The sequence below is a fragment of the Triturus cristatus genome, chromosome 10 (assembly GCF_964204655.1).
Source record: "Triturus cristatus chromosome 10, aTriCri1.1, whole genome shotgun sequence".
NCBI classification, from domain to species: domain Eukaryota; kingdom Metazoa; phylum Chordata; class Amphibia; order Caudata; family Salamandridae; genus Triturus; species Triturus cristatus.
In genome coordinates, this window is record NC_140593.1 from 516,003,462 (window position 1) to 516,023,439 (window position 19,978).

At 47.8% G+C, this 19,978-nt stretch overlaps 1 protein-coding gene across 7 annotated transcripts in view; it reads right to left on the reverse strand.

Moving 5' to 3' along the window:
* RBM33 (RNA binding motif protein 33) overlaps window positions 1–19,978 on the reverse strand; it is a 594,498-nt gene that overhangs the window by 514,252 nt on the left and 60,268 nt on the right. For all 7 annotated transcript variants that reach the window (XR_014970135.1, XR_014970134.1, XR_014970136.1 and 4 more), the window contains exon 2: window positions 7,504–7,582. Coding sequence is in view for 4 of the 7 variants with exons in the window: in XM_085631975.1 (XP_085488101.1) it covers window positions 7,504–7,582 (79 nt within the window). In the remaining 3 variants the exon portion in view is untranslated. The remainder of the gene's footprint in view (window positions 1–7,503; window positions 7,583–19,978) is intronic.

Genomic DNA, 19,978 nt, shown 5'->3' on the forward strand with positions numbered 1-19,978 from the left:
CTTCACTGTCTCAAGAGCTTTTTGAAGGCAATTATCTTGGTTCGTGGCTTGGCGTAGGACAACCACAGAGAGTGGAATGGAACGAGATCGGTCAGTCACATATCAGACATATTCTTCCGTCTCGTCGGCGTCTGCGTCCTCCTTGAGAGTAGCCGCCAGAGGATGCCGAGACAAATAGTCCACCGGGTTGTGAGATCGGGGGGGTACTCAGCAGGACAATTTTACTCCTGGAGTTGGAGCATCCACTTCTCAATTCGCAGAGGTGGCATAGCAACAGTACAACATAAGAATTAGCGGCTTGTGATCAGTTGTCACAGTGAAGGGATTTCTGTATACATAAAGGTGTAAATGGCGACATCCCCAGTGGATGGCTATTGATTCTTTCTCAATTTGTGAAGATCTCTCTCGGTGCTATTCAGAGAATGACTTGCAAACACCACCGGGAGCCATTCCTGATCTTCAGGAGGTTGTTGCATCAGTACTGCCCCCAATCCTTTAGGGCAGGCGTCCACAGCTATAGTAGCATCCTTCTGGGTGTCAAAGTAAGCCAGCGTGGTGTGGAGGATAGTGCGTATTTAGTGACCTGAAAAGCAGCCTCCTGCTCAGGGCCCCATGACCAGGGGACAGGCTTTTTGGAGAGTTCACGGTGAGGCTGCATCAAGGTAGTGAGATCTCAAATGACACGGCCACAATAATGGACCATGCCTAAAAAACTGCACATCTCCAGGACGGTGGCAGGTGCCTCCTTAATGTCTATTACCTTGCCCAGATCCGGAGTCACTCCCTCTGACGAGAACACATATCCAAAGAAGTGTAACTTCTGCTGTAAGAATTTGCACTTGCTGCAATGGAGAGTTCCTGACTCCTGAATTCTTTGGAGCATATTCTCTAACCTCATTGTGTTCGGGCACAGTCTTAGCATAAATTTAAATGTCATAGCTGACATTAACAACACCAGGGAGATCAACCAGAAGTTCCTGAATAGTGTTTTGAAAATTCTGGAGCACTGTTGATGCCAAAGCTCAAACGCTTGTAGCCCCGCAGCCCCACATGTGTTGAGAAAGTTGTAACACAGCGGGAATCCCCATCAAGGACTAGTCGGTGATATCCTAAACACAAATCCAGCTTTGAAAACCAACTGGCTCCAATGAGTTCACCAATCAGGTCGTCAATCATTGCCGTCAAATGTTGTTCCCTTTTTTTGCAACATTTGGCATGCGCATATCTAAGCATATTCGCACCTCACACCAGGCTGTTTGGGTTTTCGTGTCACCACTATTGGCGATACCCAGGGTGGTGGCCCCATTACTTTCTAGGCAATGATGCAGCCTCAAGCTTGTACAGTTCTTTTTCTACAAGGGGTCTCAGATGGAGCGCAAACGCCGATGTCGGAGTGCTACTGACCACACTGACTAGTCAATATGCAGGGGGATCGCTTTACCCTTCAGGTACCCTATTCCTTCAAACACTGTGGGAAATTCACCAAGAATTTGAGCTAGAGCATCCTGATGGATTCCAAAAGCAAATGGTACAATGCCAAGATCTTCAGCCACCCGACAGCCTAGGAGCATACCATGGCCTTCTCCTGCGACATACGCTTGGGACTCCAACGAATGTGAGCCATATGTTATGGCTGTCCTGAATTTTCCCCACATCACCAGAGGTTTATCTTGGCCATTGGCTCTTAATCGTCACAGGGTTAATTTTGAGGTGGGTCTCATGGTACCGTAGGCCTCAGCAGACAATGTTGATAGTTGCCCTGGTATCTACCATGGCAGTGATGGTGTTATCTCCAACACGTATCTGGCATTGCGGCAGGCGACGAGTGGTTTAAGCAGCAATGGTGAAAACAGAGTGGATGGTATGGTCCTTGGTTTTGTCATCATCCATGTCACTGCTATTCCCTCAAACTTCTGGTAGAGTGCTGACGGTGGAGCGCTGCCCTTGATCTTTTCCCGAACTACAGACTGATGAAATTTTCCACAGCCTGCGCACTTCTTGCCTCTCGCTGGGCACTCAGAGGGGCGATGGCTACTGCCCCTGCGGTATCTGCAGGTTCGTGGTTTGGTGCCATCTCCCCTTACCTGTTTTGCAGTGGGGTTTTGTGTAATGACGTTTACTGGTTCCGTTTTCACCTGTGTCTGTAATGCTGCTTCCATGTGGGTAGCTCCGGCTCTGTGGAGCTCCTTGGTCCTGCCCAGTGTTAGGATGTCTGCAATAGATTTTCCGGACTCCTTTAGTATTCGCTCACAAAGTTTAGCTCAGGCACAATTCATGAATGATCTGTCCCATTATTTCCTCATTAAAACCACATGTACTGGCAAGTTCCTCAAGATGTGCGTGAAAACATCAATGGATTCATCAGCCGGCTGCCTTGCTTGACGAAACACGAACCTCTCATAGTCCTGGTTCACCATGGGTTCAAAATGTGCCATGAGAGCCGCTATAAAGTGAGGTGTGTCTTGGGAGCAGCCTCATTATTTGACTTGGGTATTTTATAAATGTCCCTTCCCCTTAAATGTATGGTTGGGGCTCTCTTGTGTGCATTGTCCATTCTGGTGGCTTCAAAGAACAGCAGCACTCTCTCCACCCATTCTTTCCATTTAGGATTGCCTTCTACTGTGAATGGCTCAACAGCTGGTATGTTTGCCATGGTGCTGGTATGGATTGTGAATTCACTAATGTCTCTTGACTGGGTACCTATTTTCTCTCCTTTATTTGCCTTATTATTGTTTTTCCATTTCTATTATTTTTTTTCTTGACAAAACAGCACCTGTCCTTCAGATGTCATGCACTGTAAACGGGGTAGCTTTCCACAGATATTTCCTGACCGTCAGCGCCCCTGCCAAAGGGAAGGTCAAATATGCAAAGCCTCCCCCAGTCTCTGTGTATAGGTCTTACTGGGATCTTCTCCAACGTGCTGTGCAAGCCTGTCCCTCTCGCCTGATCCAACCAGCAGGGGCGCTTCACAACATGAAGCACCACGAGGCCGTAGCCGACCACCGAACACGCCGCTGTGAGGAATACCTTCCAGCACTGATCACCAGCCCAGGCACAGAGACTACGCCCGCATTGCAAAGCAGATCGGGTAGCCTCAGACTGCTGCACGATGTACACTGGGTTGCTCAAAGCTGCACTGGTCAAGTGGTATAAGCACCCCGTACTTTTCTGAAATGTTTGCAGGCGCCACACTGTGCCGAGGGCGGCAGGAAGACACCCGCACATCGCCAGTGTTGTGTCGGGACCCGGATGCACTGGCCCGGGGCCGCGACCACTTGAACAGCGGAAGAATGGATGGAGGCCCGGAGCATATGATGCAGAGTCAAGGTAATGTTTAATACTCGAACAGCACACTCAGCTGGGTTAGAATTTATTTATTTCCACCATATGGTGCAGGCCAAACCTAACCACAGTTAACTCACAGGGGCACAAACATAACACCCCTGACCCCAGGGCATTGTACATTAACCAATGACGCTCTAGTTGCATCACTGGAGCGTCACTACACCATGTATTAATGAGCGGCAACATATTCGTGCCACTGTCATGATGTTCGATCCTCTTTGCGTAAACACTCACTTCACCAAGTCTAGCTCAGACAGCAACCTGCTCAGCGTTTGGTATCATGTCCAACCAGCAGATCGGCTATTGCAGCTATGCCCCTACATACTGAAGTTTTTACCTCTGTGCATCCAATTCCCCCTCAAGGAGGGGTCATTGTGCAATGGCTAGAGCTATCCGTCAACGATCCTCACCCCATGTCAGGGCCGATAAGAGGCCATTGAGTTCACAAAAGAAACATTTGCGACGGACAAATGGCAGCATGGCAAACAAATATAGCAATCTGGGGAGCACCAGCATCTTGGCGATTGCCACTCCTCCCAGGGGGGACAGAGGCAGGGAGGCCAGAACGAGAGAGACCCCCTTTCCGAGCGCACAACACCATCCATATTGTCATCAATCAATCAATCAATCAATCAATCAATGGCTGGGCTCATCCAGCTACGCCCACTGAATCGGGAAAAGTCGTGCTAGCGGAAGTCCAGCCATAAATCTGCCTAACAGAATCTGCCTAACAGACCAGGGGTCACCACATTTCTGTACCGCAGAGTACAGCAGTAATCGAGGAACGGGTCATTGAAGTGTGCCTGTATGTTGGCCATGGAGCCATCAGCGCTTTTTTTGCCTCCAGCTGGAATGCACTGCTGGCCTTCCTTGACCAGCCATGCCAATAATCGGACTGATCCCACGCCCTTCATATGCAAAATAGTTAGGCGGTGCTTGTAATCATGACATCTTAGCCTCGTCTCGGCTTCCCTGTGCCGCTCGCATAGGCGCCGGAGATGCTCAACCGCCGTCTTCTGGGCAACCACTGCTCTCTCCAAGGAGCGCAGCTCCCTCTCCACCTTCAGTATTTCTTCATGCAGAGTCCATCAGATCCCCCCCCATGAAGTAGCCATGCAGTGACCTCTTACCACTACCTTATGCACATCCCATTCTATGGCCTCGAGGGAAGTACATCCCTTGTTAAGGTCAAAGTATTGGGTAATGCATGTAGCAAGGCCCTCACTAAAGGGAGGGACCAATAATGCATCGGCTTGGAGTTGCCAGGTAGGGATACGTATGCGCGGTGCGCCCACTGCAAGGGAACCTGGGGCGGGCAATGATCTGAAAGGGTGTGAGCCAGATATTGAGATTGGACAACCAATGGACCCAGGTGGTAGGTTCAGAGGACTGTCCTGCCTAGCACAGAGATTGTGGACCGGTGAATAGAAGGAGTATTCACGGCCTGCCGGGTGACCTAGTCACCACACATCATATGGGCATCTTTGCATCAGCCACGATCAGAAGTGTTGCCTTGTTCAAGACCCTGCTGCACCCTGTAAAGGGGATGGGTGGGGGGTAGAGAGGTCCCAGAGCATATCTGGAACACAATTAAAGTCACCACCGCAAAGGGTGGGAGCCATACAGTCCTGGAAGAGCGCAGGGGTGAGAGCTTCAAAGAAGTCTGTTTGAGTGGAGTTTGGTGGATTAATGCCCACAATTGTCAGCTATGCCCTATCTAAGTGACCCTCTAGTATCACATGTCCACCCTAATCGACTGTGCTGTCCCTCTCTACCACGTATGGAATCCCTGGTGCTATCCATTTAAGAACGCTACGGAAAAATGTGGAAAAGTACATACAATGTACTTGCCCTCTCCAGTTGGCCTGGACGTTTTAAAGTTCTGTGTGGTGTGTTTCCTGCAGCATAGCAATACGCATGCAGTGGTGCTTGAGGTGTGCATGAATTAGATATCATTTAGCAGGAGTTGCAATGCTACGCACATTCCATGTGATCACAGTAGTAGTATCAATGCATATCCCCATGCAGTGTAGCGGTAGCATGCGTTCCTCGAAGGAAGCCCAAGCCCAGGATGGTGTTTGTTCAGTGTGTGGGATGACTAGTTGACGCCCAGGTGTATCACCCCCTCCAAGTTGTAAGTAGGAATCGACATGTGTAGAGTGGCTTCAAAATTTAAACAAATATAAAGAAACAGCTGACTCCACCCGCCCATCCTCCCTCATCCTTGTCCCCCACACTCCCTGTACCCACCACCCCACCCTCCCCCCAGTTGCTCTGATTATAGAGGGGAAACATATTCTGCCCCGGCACTGAAACACTTGATTTCAAGGACATGTGGGGGCACACTGCTCTTTTACTGCTTATGCCGGGATGGCTGACTGCTCCCCTTGCTGTCCGTTTTCCTGGAGGCCTGATTGCTGTCTGACTGCCCAGTAAATGACAGGCCCGGCAGTGCCCACGTGTGACTAAGGAAGGGCGCCCCTCCTGTCTGCTTAATAGATCTACGGGCCAATGCCGGCTTTCTGGCCTCAGATATTAACAGCTGCAGTGCGACACCAACACTGCGCCTTCCATCCGAAACAGTGAGTGTGCTGGCCTGAGAGGGACGGCTGAGGGCCCGAGATTACATCTGCTGCACTTGAAAGGCGCTCACAGCCTCCTTGGGATAAAAGGGGTACGTCCCTGGAGTGCTCTCACGGCACACAGGAGGGGAAAGGGTAGCATCCAATGAGGCAGACTGTGCAGGAGGCGCACTGCTGCCTCCCCTGGGGCAATGGTACTAGCGGCGCCGACACTGTTGAGTATGCGTGGCCCAGCGCTGAGGCCCGCAGAGGGTGTGGATGTTGTGTGGAATGTTTAAAGAGGAGGGGGCAGGGCCCTCTTGTCGGACCACCCCCCCCAGCCCCTCTCGCTGTCCATTCAGGCCTCCGGGGGCCCATTGCAGGTAGTCACATGTACAGCATAACGCTGAAAGTTTCTATGTTCTCCCCCAGGGACCCAGCCAGCAAAAGCGAGGGAGCCTCCCCGTCCAGCACAAAGAGTCCTCCAGCAGATTACCTCAGTCCTGGTGGGTCAGGAGCACTCCACTGGAGAGATCTTGTGCCCACCGAGCAGGCCAATTAGAGTGTGGCGAGCCATGCGCAGGTTCCAGTGACTCAGGGGGGGGGGGGGGGTGGGGGTGAGTCAGCAACAGTCACTGCGGCCCGGCCAAGCACCGCAGAAGGTTTATATACAGGATCAGGCCTGCAGAGGACTCTGCAGGTAATTCGGGGCAATTACAAGGCAGCATCCTTTTGCGGCAACTGAGCCCCACAGGTAGGAGGATGGATAATTTGGTCGACCCAATGGCAGTTCGGCAGGCCGCGCTCCACTGCTGGCGCTCAGGAGGGGGTATCCGCAGTACTCACCACGGCCCAGCAGGGAGCAGCAGGAGGCCTATGTCCTTGGTTGTAGCGGCCTGATCTGCTTGCATGGTAGTTCGCCCAGGCCTATGGCGTGACCCTGCCGAGGCCGACAGGGCCCCAGCCGCAGGGACATCGAGACATCCATAAAGAATACAGGATCTGCTTTCAATGCACAGAGTGCTGAATTAACTACTCTACCATGAGGCAACAAGGGCCGCACTCACAAGGCCTCAGTATCACAGGCCCCAATCAGTAGCAAGGCTGCCGTGTCACAAGCCTCAGCAACAGCGGGTTTTGGCTATTGGTGGCGACTCTGGATCTGCTCCTCTGCTGCGCTCAGTGTTTAGTGACGGACAATGGGGAGGATGAGGAAGGATAATTCCCGGGTCTGCCTCAGAGCTCGCCAAAAAGCGTCCGAAGCGGCCGCCATATTGGCCACGCCCCCCTCTGCAAGTCCATTTAAAGAACCTATTACATTTTCACAGTGACAGTCCAGTAGAAACACAGTAGAAGCCCTCATTCCCCTGACAAGCTACATCACAATTACAGTACTTTCTGCTCAGTACACTTTTAGCACAGGTCTAAGAAGTCTATTATAGTAGTTCCCTAGCATTTATTAACAGACAAGCTGAAGCAAACAGCTTAACTTGTATATCAACTCTGGCAGATTAAAAACAAAACCCTAACCCAAAACAAAAAGCAACAAAAAACAATGTACAGTGTCTTGACATTGAAGAAAACAAATCTTAATTACCTGCCCGACTCATCATCTGAAGTTTTTCTTCGCCGAGACCTTTCTGAACCAGGTTTATCAAACTGATCAAAGTCGTCATCTGCAAAGAAAAATACAATATTTCACAATTCTTAAAGAAATATGTAAAAAAAAAAAAAAAAATCAAGTAACAATCATGCAGAATCTAGCTCTGTTCACGAATTACCAACAATCCTCAACACAAATGTGTTATTTGCATTGTCAGCGCAGGTAATCCTTTCAATCCTGGCTATGTACACAGCAATGCCAGTTTCAAGGATGATACTAGGAAAAAACAATGCTTAGGTTTCGGAATATAAAATCAATACCCCATCAGAGACATATACGTTAGTCAAAGTACCTTGCACAACATACGGCTGGCATGTCTGGCAGCTTCAACCTACCCTTCCTTGCAAGTACTAAGCCCACTGCTTAAATACTTATACACTGCACTGGCCCTGAAAAACAAAAGGCAACACAGAAGAAAACTGGCCTTGATATCTATGTGAGGAATACTTGCACAGCTTCTGGTCATGTACTCCTTGTTGCTTGTGGAGAACACACATTACTAGAATGATAGCCATACCTACTCTGCAATACAGCGTGTCTTGTGAGGGACCCTTGCACTGCTGATACATAAGCTATGCCCCGTGTGCAAAGAGGCTTTGCGCCAGTCGCTGGCTGGTTTATACCGATTGCCTCACTGCTGGGGTGCTAACAATGCTAGCTTGGTTGCTCTGTCTGTAAGAGAGGATTGTCATGCCAAATACTGTATCTTTATACAAGTTTGGAGCAAGGCACCTTAACCATTAGTAAGACAGCTTTAGTACTAAAAGACAGCTCCAGTGATAAACTGGTTTTATTCTCGCATTATTGTGCCAGTATTAAGGTGCATATTTCACTCCTGTCTTGGCCAGCCCTAGAGCCTACCTCTGTGAATAGTCAAACTAGAAAGGCTGGCACAGACCATAATTAATCAATAAGTACACATCAGCCTTCCTACCTACCGATGACAGCAGGGCAGACAAACAACTAGTATCGTGGTGACAGAATGGGCTATCAACTGAGTTTCAAAGTAAGTCTATTGACCATTTATCATTGTGGTGGTAGTATGCTGCATATGTTAAATGCTCTCGCGCTGAAGGCGCGAGAGCTTGTATGTGTTTGATCTTAGTTCTACGGTCTGGCTGCGAACGATGCGTGCCAGGATTCGACCAACGTTAATCAGTTGGTGGAGATCCTGGTACGCAGCGGGAGCGCTTGGCTGTGGGTGCTGTATTTACTTCAATAAACTTCATCAACTAAAGTTTACCTGCGTACCATCTTCATTACATTGGCGACAGGAAAAAGGACCGATTCACGCATCTGGCACCCACCAGCGTTATTCAAAAGATTTGGAGGCAACGCTGTTTCTTGGTGTCCCGCCCCACTCCGCTTGCACGCTCTTGCTGCCAGATTGAAGGTTCATCGTGGGAGGCGGTTTCCTGTCTTCCGCATTTGAGGCTGAGGGCATTCTGGGCGGTTTCTTCGTGATTGGGACATCACGGTTGCAACGCGGTGTTCCCTAGCAACGAGGAGGGGCGTGTCCTGACGCTCTTTGGCCATTACGCTTCACACACGCGTATCATAGCAACGCCAGCAAGCTGCACGCAAGAAGATCGACGCTTGTTGGTTTATACGGAAGCAGTCAAACTCTGAGGCACTTTAAATTACCTTAATTCAAAGGCAATACAGCGCGGTTCTTCAGATCCAAGGTAGGATCCAACCTTCACTTTCATCTCACAGTGACAGGCACACTATCTTTTAAACACAGTTCAGCCTGCACTTCTCACGGTGACAGGCACACCTTCATAAGCATTTTTAAACGCAGTTCAGAGCTATGTTGTTAAATTTTTCAGGGAAATGCTTTAATCTCAATGCATAATATTAATATTAATGCAAAATCGATATAGTAGTAACTTGTTTACCTTAGTTGCTTATTTGTAATTTAAAATTGTGTTATTTAACATAGCAAGATAAGTCATTTTATTTAAATATAATTTAGTGATAATTCATTTTCTGTCATGGCCTCTGCTCAACAATTTGCGCAACCGCCTCCTTTTTTACAACAACCTGGAAAACCAGAAATCCTATGGCGTCAGTGGGTTAAAGCATTTGAAAATCATATTGTCGCTATAGACGCTGTTAAATTTTCTCATGATCGCAAAGTTGCAATCCTTTATGGTTGTCTGGGTTTGGCAGCGCAACACGTATTTGAGAATTTACCAAAATTCCCCACACCACCTGGTGAAGCTGGGGATGCGCAACATTGGAATTCTTATAAAGAAGCATTAGCTCGCCTGGCAAGACATTACGACCAAGAACCAAACATTATGCTTGAAAGTGAATATGCTACTTACCAGTATGCATCTGTTCTTGGCATGTAGGGCTGCTGACATTCATATCTGTGCATAGATCGCCGCCTAGTGTTGGGTCCGGATGTTTGCACGTTGTTGTCCTGGAAGTCTCTTCGAAGTATCCTGAGATAGGTGACTCCTCCCCTGGACCACAGTGCGCATGGGCATCCTCTCCATCCTCAGATTGTTTTTCGCCATTGTGGCAGTGATGGAGTAGATACAGAAAGTGATGACCATGCTATACAGTAATTCTGAGAGCTGCAGCTGCTACAGGCGCCGGGGAGGAGGGTGGGCGATATGAATGTCAGCAGCCCTACATGCCAAGAACAGATGCATACTGGTAAGTAGCATATTCAGTTCGAGGCATGTGGGCTGCTGAATTCATATCTGTGCATAGAATACATAGCAGTACCTCCTATTAGCGGCGGCCACCAGTGCCAGCTGCAGCGGTCTGAAAAAGAGTTTTGAGAACAGCCTGTCCTACAGCTGCCTGCTGTTTTGAGTGTACATCTACACAATAGTGTTTGGTAAATGTATGTATAGTGGACCATGTGGCTGCTCTACATATATCCTGTAAAGGAATGTTTCCCAGGAAAGCCATGGACGCCCCTAACTTATGTGTTGAGTGGGCTCGTGGGGGAATCGTTAATGTGCGTTTAGCCTTTTGATAGCAAATTTGAATACATTTAACGATCCATCTGGCTATACCTGCTTTGGAGATGGCGTTGCCTTTGTGTTGTGGAGAAAAGGCAACGAAAAGTTGTTTTGTCTTCCTAAAGTCTTTAGTTCTGTCTATATAGTACATGAGGGCTCTTTTGACATCTAGTGTATGGAGCATTCTTTCAGCGACATTTTGTGGATTCTGAAAGAAAACAGGCAGTTCAATAGTTTGATTCATGTGGAACTGCGATATTACTTTAGGCATGAATTTGGGGTTGGTACGTAGTACGACCCTGTTTGCGTGAACCTGTATGAATGGCTCTTGAATGGTTAGTGCCTGGAGTTCACTAACTCTTCTTAACGAAGTGATTGCCACTAGGAAAGCTACTTTCCAGGTGAGGAATTGAATCTCACATGAGTGGAGAGGTTCGAAGGGTGGACCCATCAGTCGGGTGAGGACCAAGTTGAGGTTCCACACCGGTGCTGGTGGGTGTCTTGGGGGAATTACTCGTTTAAGTCCCTCCAAGAAAGCTTTGATGGCAGGCACTCTGAATAAAGAGAGGTGCTGCCTGTTCTGGAGATAGGCTGCTATTGCGGTCAAATGGATACGTATTGAGGTGTATGCCAGATTGCATCGGTATAGGTGTAAGAGGTAACAGATTATGTTTTGAATGGATGCGTCTAGCGGGTTAATGTCATTGTTGTTGCAATGACAAACCTCTTCCATTTAGCTGCATAGCAAGCTCTGGTAGTGGGTCTCCTGGCCTCCTTAATGATCTCCATACAGTCAGGTGGCAGGTTTAGGTAGCCAAACTCTAAGACTTCAGGAGCCAGATTGCCAGGTTCAGCTGTTGCGGATCTGGGTGCTGAATTTTGCCATGGTTCTGCTTTAAGAGTGCACGTTTGATCCGCAGCCTTTGATGCGGCACCACGGAAAGTTCTAGAAAGGTAGTGTACCATGGCTGGCGCGCCCATGTGGGAGCAACTAGGATGAGTGTCAGTGAGTGCTGTCGCAGTTTGCGTGCCACCAGCGGTATTAATGGCGCTGGGGGAAAAGCGTACGCAAATCTGCCGGACCAGTTCATCCATATCGCATTGCCCTGCGACTGTGGATGTGGGAACCTGGCGACAAAGCTTTGGCATTTTGCGTTTTCGTTTGTGGCGAATAGGTCTATCTCTGGATGACCCCACTGTTGGAAGTACGGTTGGAGTACTGACGGGTGTAGCTCCCACTCGTGCATCTGGTGGCTGTGTCTGCTGAGCAGATCCGCCATCTGGTTGTCCTTGCCGGGGAGGTGTTCCGCCATGAGGAATATGTTCCTCTGAATGGCCCACTTCCACATGCTCTGAGCCAGATGAGACAACTGTGGAGAGTGTGTTCCTCCCTGCTTCTGTATGTAGTACATGGCAGTCATGTTGTCCGTCCGGATCAACACGACTTTGTTGCACAAGTGTACTTTGAATGCCTTCATTGCCAGGAAGATTGCCATCAGTTCCAGAAGGTTGATGTGCATCTTCTTTTGTTGTATTGTCCATAGTCCCTGCACTGTGCAATTGAGTACATGAGCTCCCCATCCCTGGAGAGACGCGTCCGCCGTCAGTATTATTTGTGGAACAGGCTCTTGGAACGCTCGGCCCTTGCAAAGGTTTTGTGGATTCCACCAATGCAGAGAGTTGTATGCCCGACCGCTCACCAACACTAGGTCTTTTAATTGCCCGTGAGCCTGATTCCATTGACGTGCCAAGCACTCCTGAAGCGGGCGCATATGTAGTCTCGCGTGTGGGACTATGAAAATGCAGGAGGCCATCATGCCTATCAACTGCATGAACACTCGCGCAGGAAGGGAGTGTTGAGGTTTGAACTTTGAACTTTGAGATCAGCATTTGCATGCTGTTGATCCTCACTAAATTTGGCTGAGCTGTGGCTGCCAGAGTGTCTATGGTCGCACCCAGGTACTGTTGTACGTGTGCGGGTTGGAGATGTGATTTTGGGTAATTTAGTGAGAATCCCAGACTGTGAAGAAGGTGAATGGTGAGGGACATGTGGCTGGCACATTGCTGGGCTGACTTTGCCTGAACAAGCCAGTCGTCCAGGTAAGGGTAGACATGAATGTGTTGTCTCCGTAGATGTGCAGCCACTGTAGCTAGGCACTTGGTGAAAACTCTGGGTGCTGTTGTCACACCGAAGGGGAGGACTTTGAATTGGTAGTGCTGCCCCTGAATAGTGAACCTGAGATATTTCCTGTGTGACGGGTGTATGGGTATGTGGAAGTACGCATCTTTGAGGTCTAGTGTGGCTAGGAAGTCTCCCTGGCTGAGCAGCGGGAGAACCTGCTGTAGGGTGAGCATATGGAAATGCTCTGAGAGAATGTAGTGGTTGAGGGGTCTCAGGTCTAGTATAGGTCTGAGCGACCCGTCCTTTTTTGGGATTAGGAAGTACAGAGAGTAAACCCCTGTCCCCTGCTGGTTGAAGGGCACGACCTCTATTGCACCTTTTTGCAGCATACTTAGCACTTCCTGCTGCAATAATGCTAAGTGCTCTGCGGACATAGGACGGTGCTTTGGCGGTATTGTGGGTGGAGTGGAGGTTAATTCGAGACAGTAACCGTGCTGGATAATATCCCTGACCCACCTGTCCGCGGTGATGGTATTCCACGTGGACAGGAACCGCTGGAGTCTTCCCCCCGACAGGTGTTATGTGGTCGGGGGGGAAGGGAGAGGGCGTCACTGTTTGTTCTTGGGTGAGGACCTGGTGTTGCCGTAACCGCGTCCTCTGTCCTTGGTGCTGGAGCCACAATATCCACCTCTGTTGTTTTTATCACAGGTACTCTGTGTGCCCCCTTTATTGTATGTCTGCTGTGACCCCTGTCCTCTAGCTGCTCCCCTATTCCCGGGGCGACGAAAGGAGCCACTACGAAATGTCTGCGTTTGCAGAGCCCCCATTGACTTTGCAGTGTCAGTGTCCTGTTTTATCTTTTCTAAGGTGGTGTCAACTTCTGGTCCGAAGAAGTAGTCGGGGTTGACAGGCTGATTTAGGATGTTGTTTTGAATCTCAGGTTTGAATCCGGAGATTCTTAACCAAGCGTGTCGGCGTAACATGACGCTGGTGTTTATCGCCCTCGCAGCTGTGTCGGCAGCATCTAGTGCGCACTTAATGGATGCGTTTGTAAGAAGTTGTCCCTCTCTGATGAGGAGCTCCGCTACCTCTTTGTACTCGTCTGGCAGATGTTGGAGTAGTGACTCTAGCGTGTCGTAGTGTGAACGATCGTAGCGAGCCAGGAGGGCCTGTGTATTGGCAATGTGCCAGATGTTTGCTGCTTGAGCTGCAATCCTTTTGCCTGAGGTCTCCAGCACCTTGGACTCTTTGTCTGGGGGAGGAGCATCACCAGTTGTTTGCGAGTGCGCTCGTTTGCGAGCGTTAGCAACCACCATGGAGTCCAGAGGTAACTCACCTCTAATGTACATAGGGTCCTCGGGCGCAGGTTTGTATTTTTTTTCAATCCTGGGGTTCAGCACCCGTGCCCTGGTTGTTTCCTTGAAAATCTCCTTTGCTGGCTTGAGAACACCTTTCAACATGGGCAGAGTCTTGACAGTCCTCTCAGAGGAGGCGAAAGTGTCCACCAAAAAGTCGTCCTCAACTATGTCAGAGTGGAGTTGCACTCCATGATTGGCTGCAGCACGTTCTATGAGGGCATTGAAGGCAGCAGTGTCCTCTGTGGGAGATGTTTTTGCGCCGTAAAGCTGCGTGTCCTGGGTATCTGTTGTGGCACCCGGGTCTGCAGGGTCATCCCAAGCTTGATCTGGGTCCTGCTGCTCCTCAGGATCTATATCCCTAGGGTAGGTGGGATCATCACCCATGTAATCCTCCATTGCGTCCGTGTCAGAGGGCGTCGGAGAAAAGGACTGGGGATCCGGATAGGAGGTATGCAGGCGTTCGTATAGAACCGGTTCCGATTCTGCTGGCAGTTTCTGCTTTAGAGGGATTCTGTAAGAGTCCAAGGCCTGCTCTGGTGTGACCTTCCGTTTTCGGAGCATGAGTCTGCCGGTGTCGGCGTCGATGAATTGGGACGGTGAAGGCTCAGTAGGAGAGTGTCTAGTAGATGGGGACCTTGTCTGGCGGACACGTGTTCGGATCTCGAACATCTTTGGCGCCGTGGACGGCGGCAAACCAAAAGTGATGTTGGTTGGTGCCGAAGGTGCCTTTGGAGTCTTTTTCGGGTCGGGGCCCGACGTGGACTGGAGGGCTGCCTGTTCTCTGATGCGTTGCAATGACGCCGCAACTTGTCGCACCGAGAACGCCGAAGGTTCTTTGGTACCGAGTGGTTCTGCAAAGGTAGGCGTGGACTGCTTCGGAGCCACAGGGTCATCGATTCGAGGAGAGGTAGTAGCGGTCGACGGAGTCGATGACTTGACCCTAGTCGCTGCCTTCGAAGTGGACTCCGATGGAGCGGCCATTTTAACTTTGGTGGTCGGGGCCGATTGCTTCGGTGCCGGGGGCCGAGGCGCTTTTGAGGTACCGATGGCCTTCTTTTTCGGGTCGGTACCGACATCCGCTGCAGCGAGTTCGGCGCCGAAATCCCTTTTTGTGCGTTCGGAGCCGATGGTCTGGGCTGGCGTCGAAGGAGTGGAGGTCTTCGAGGGCTTCGAGCCGACCTCTGCTAGTTTCACTTTCGGTTTCTGTGGAACCGGTGCGACGATTGGTTTCGGTTTCGTTGAAGGGAAACCAGTCTTTTTCGGTAATAATGGCTCTTGCTGGATGTGCGGGGCCGAAGAACTGCGGGATTGATCTCGGGTAAGGCCCGGAGGCGATCCCTCGACCGGAGCCGTAGAATGACGCACTTTGATAGCCTCCGTTTCGACGGGTAGGCCCTGCTCTTCACCAGAGCTATCTTCTTCGGCCCCAAAGGCCTCATCGTAGTCTCCTACCTCATCGTCGGCTTCTTCCCTGTGACAAAGCGCTTCATCGGCGTCTTCCGATCGGGAATCGTGTTCGGAAGCGGGGCTGTAGTTCATGTCTTCCACGCTTTCAACATCCTCGTCCTCAGTGCTGAAGATGTTGGCCGGGGCCGGTGCCGATTGCTGCGCTTCTAATCTCGCTGCCCGTCGATTCCGGAGAGTCTTCTTGGATCGGAATCGGGCACAGGCCATACATTTCGATTCGTCGTGATCCGGCGAGAGGCATTTGTTGCACACCGGGTGGACGTCGATATGTGGATATTTGGCGTGGCAAACAGGACACCGTTTGAATGGGGTCCTCGATTCCATCGTCGATGTAAGGTCGATGGTCAGATTAAACGGATCCGAAAAACTTGAAGAAGTTTGCTAAACTAAGCAAGAAAGCTGTCGATACCGAGCGGGAACAGTACCCACGAAAACTAAAGGCCTTTTGGCCTTAAACTAAATTTTCCCAACTTGAGCTAAGATAAGCACATCCGAACCCAATGGCGGAAAAAAACAATCTGAGGATGGAGAGGATGCCCATGCGCACTGTGGTCCAGGGGAGGAGTCACCTATCTCAGGATACTTCGAAGACTCTTCCAGGACAACAACGTGCAAACATCCGGACCCAACACTAGGCGGCAATCTATGCACAGATATGAATTCAGCAGCCCACATGCCTCGAACACATAATTTTCACAGGAGAAAACAGTGTGAGGATGAAACAGTGGATGAATACATTGCTGCATTACGTGTTCTTGCATCCACTTGCGAGTTTAAGGCAGATCCAGAAATTTACATATGGGATCAATTCATTTTTGCTTGTTTTTAACGAAAAATAAAAGAACGGCTTCTCAGCTGTAGAAAGTCTTTGTTACAAGATACAATTGATATTGCTAAGAGTATTGAAAGGTCTATAGTTACTTCAAAAGTCTTGCAACAAGATCAACCTATCAGCTCCTTCAAGTCGACTTCAAATGACCCTGCGTATTCTGTCAATGCCGTTAATGCTCACAGAACTTATAAGCAACCTTTTAAAAGAGTTAACACAATATGTTTCAGATGTGGTTCTCGATCACATCTTGGTAATCATCCCATGTGTCCTGCGTCAGGCAAAAGATGTGTTTTATGCCAAATAATTGGGCATTTTCAAAGTGTTTGCAAATCTGTCAAGAGATCTACCAGAGTCAATAGCATAGAAGTTGCAGATTCTCTTGAGGATTGTACAAAACAATTTCATGATATGATTGTTTCAATTGAATGCAATTCAATTTTTAATCCTCATTATGTCAAAGGCCCCATAGGTGTTGCACTATTTGGTAAGATTGAAATTCCGATTATGGCAGATTCTGGATCTCCAATAACTATCTTATCTGATGTAATGTTTTTTGAGAAGTGGCAGAATTCCATTACCTTGACCAAAACAGACATCAATCCAAAAGCGTTTGGGGAATTTGACAGAGATGTTAGGATACTTTATCTCAAGATTGGAGTGTCTTGAACGATCAATATACACTAAAGTTTATGTTGCAGTTAGGGGACGCAATATAGTTGGTTGGCAGGATCTTGTTATAAGGTCTGTATCTTGTTCCTGGTGGTGATAATCCGATCATGCGTGGTGATCCTCCTCAAGGTTATTCACCAGCCGGATGGACAGAAAATGAACTGAACACTTTAGATTGTATTGATGTTACAGATCATTCACATGACGTCAAAAAGATTCTAGATCTATTTCCTAACTTATTTTCTGACAGACTTGGTACTGTCAAAGGTTTTCAACATAAAATAAAATTAAAACCCAATGCTCAACCCTTTGTACATAAGGTTCGCACATTACCACTTAGTGCCAGGGATGAACTTAAGTCCACACTTAAAAAATTGTGATGATGATGGGGTCATTGCACCTTGCAACTCATCAGAATGGGTTTCTCCCATCGTTATTGTTCGGAAAAAATCAGGTGAGGTTAGGCTATGTGCGGACTTGCGCACTTTGAATAAAAACATCTTAGTTGATTGCCATCCTCTCCCAAGAATTCATGATCTTCTTGCTAGTTTAGGGGGTGCAAATCTTTTTTCATTAATCGATCTTCGTTCAGCCTATCATCAAATTTGTTTAACAAGTGATTCCCAAGATTTTACCACTTTTGTCACACCCTTTGGTGTCTATAAATATCTTAGGCTTCCTTTTGGCCTGGCATCTGCAGCCAGTTTTTCAAAAAATTATGGATAATATTTTTCAGGATGTTCCTGGGGTCCAAGCCTATCAAGATGATATTCTTGTTTTTGCCAATGACTGGGAAACACATGTAAAAAAATCTTACTTGTGTTCTAACCAAATTGAATGATGCTGGCATGACTATCAGACTTGACAAGTGTCAATTTGGAAAACAAGAGTTGGACTACTTGGGCCACACGTTGTCTTCCCAAGGTATTAAACCAAAGTTTTCGCTTGTTGAGGCCATAAGTCATGCTGTTCCTCCCAAAGATAAAGATGCTCTTAGATCATTCCTGGGCTTGGCAGAGTATTATGCTCGTTTTGTTAAAGGTTATGCTCAGACTGTCGAGCCATTACGCGCCCTATTGCGCAAAGGCTCAAAGTTTGTTTGGTCCAGTGAGGTTTCTTCTTCATTTGATCTAGCGAAAAAACTGATTGTCGAAGCCCCTGCACTTCATGCTTTCCAAGATGATTCTAAATGTTTCATTATGGTGGATGCCAGTCTCACGGGTTTGGGTGCAGTTCTTGGCCAGTGGGTTGCAGGAAAGGAACACACCATAGCTTTTTCTTCTAGGATGCTCAAACCCGCAGAGACCCATTATAGTACAATTGAACGCGAGGCACTTGCTTGTGTCTGGACAATAGAGAAGTTCAGGAATTACATTTGGGGACGTGAGTTTGAACTATTCACTGATCATAAACCTCTTACACATTTACTTGATGGTGATGGTTTTGGGAGAACTTCGGCCAGGTTGGTTAGGTTATTGTCAAAATTGCAGGAATTTCATTTTACTATCAAATTTCTGGTGGAAGGAATTTCAGGGCTGATTGCCTTTCACGCATGGCAGTTCGTGAAGCTCCTAATTTGGATATTGTTGAAGACACGGAGTGTGGTGTTGCTACACTTTATGCAATCAAAGAATGTCCTAACATTACTGAACAAATTTGGTTGGAAGCTTATAGTAAGGATGATACGCTTAAACTGGTCATGCAATATATCGTAAAGGGTTGGCCAGAAAATAGAAAGCCATCGAATGAATTAAAAGCCTTTTCCATGGTTGCTTCTGAACTTTCTTTGGTTAATGGGATGGTCATGAGACATGAATCCTTTATTCCCCCATCAAGTTTAAGGGAGGATATTATTACATTTGCACATCAGGGTCATTTGGGGATTTCAAAAACCTCCCAACTCATCAAATTGTATTATTGGTGGCCATCGTTAGAGTCACAGGTCAAGTTTTATATTGACTCATGTTCAGAATGTCTTTTATCAGACAAAAAGTGGAAGGTGATGAAAACACCGCTACATCCTGTCCCATTTTCCAAATAAACCTTGGGAAAAGGTTGCTGTTGATTTTTCAGGCCCTTACGATCATTTATCTCCTGATTTAAGGTTTTTGATTTTGTTGATTGGTTATCACTCCAAATGGATCTATCATATGTTTTATGACTCACCTAGTTCTTATAATGCCATTAAGTTTTTGAGGAGGGTATTTGCTATTGAAGGTTCACCTTCCATTATTGTTAGTGACAATGGTACACATTTCGTTTCCCAGAAATTTTCGGAATTTTTAGCGGAAAAGGATGTCACTCACTTTAAGGTTGCTTTATACTCACCATCACCTAATGGGTTAGTTGAAAGATGCTATTCAAGTAGCTCTGTCGTCAGGTAAAAATGTTCAGGAGTTTGTTGAGGAAAAGGTGTGGTCATACAACATTTCACCACATTGTACAACAGGTATTCCGCCATTTTCCCTGTTGAGAGGTAGAAATGTTCACACTATGCTGTGCCCTAATTGGTTGCAGGATAGACAAGTTAAGAATATGCCCCAAGATATAAGTCTGGCATCACGAGTTGTAGAAAAACAATCTTATATGAAAATGATGCATGATCAAAAGAAAAGTTTTAATGATGTTGATTTAAAAATTGATGGTTGGGTTCTTATCAAAAACCCAAAAAGAGTAGCAAAAGGTTTGTCTAAATTCTCTTCTCCAGTGCAGGTTACTAATGTGAACAAAGGGTCAGCACTCCTTGGTTATAAAGGGTGGTGGAATAAAAGATCACTTGTCCGACTTACTGATTCACAGGTTTCCTCTTTATTGAAATTATCCAAGCAACAGTTTGAACAATCTGATTGGACAACTTGGTTGCATGATTGTTCATCTAAGTCGGCTTTGCTTGGTTCTCAGGCGGAAGCTGTTGAATCTATGGGTGGACAATTGGTTGATGAGGCACCTCATGATAGTACGGGGCATGCATCGTTCTCAC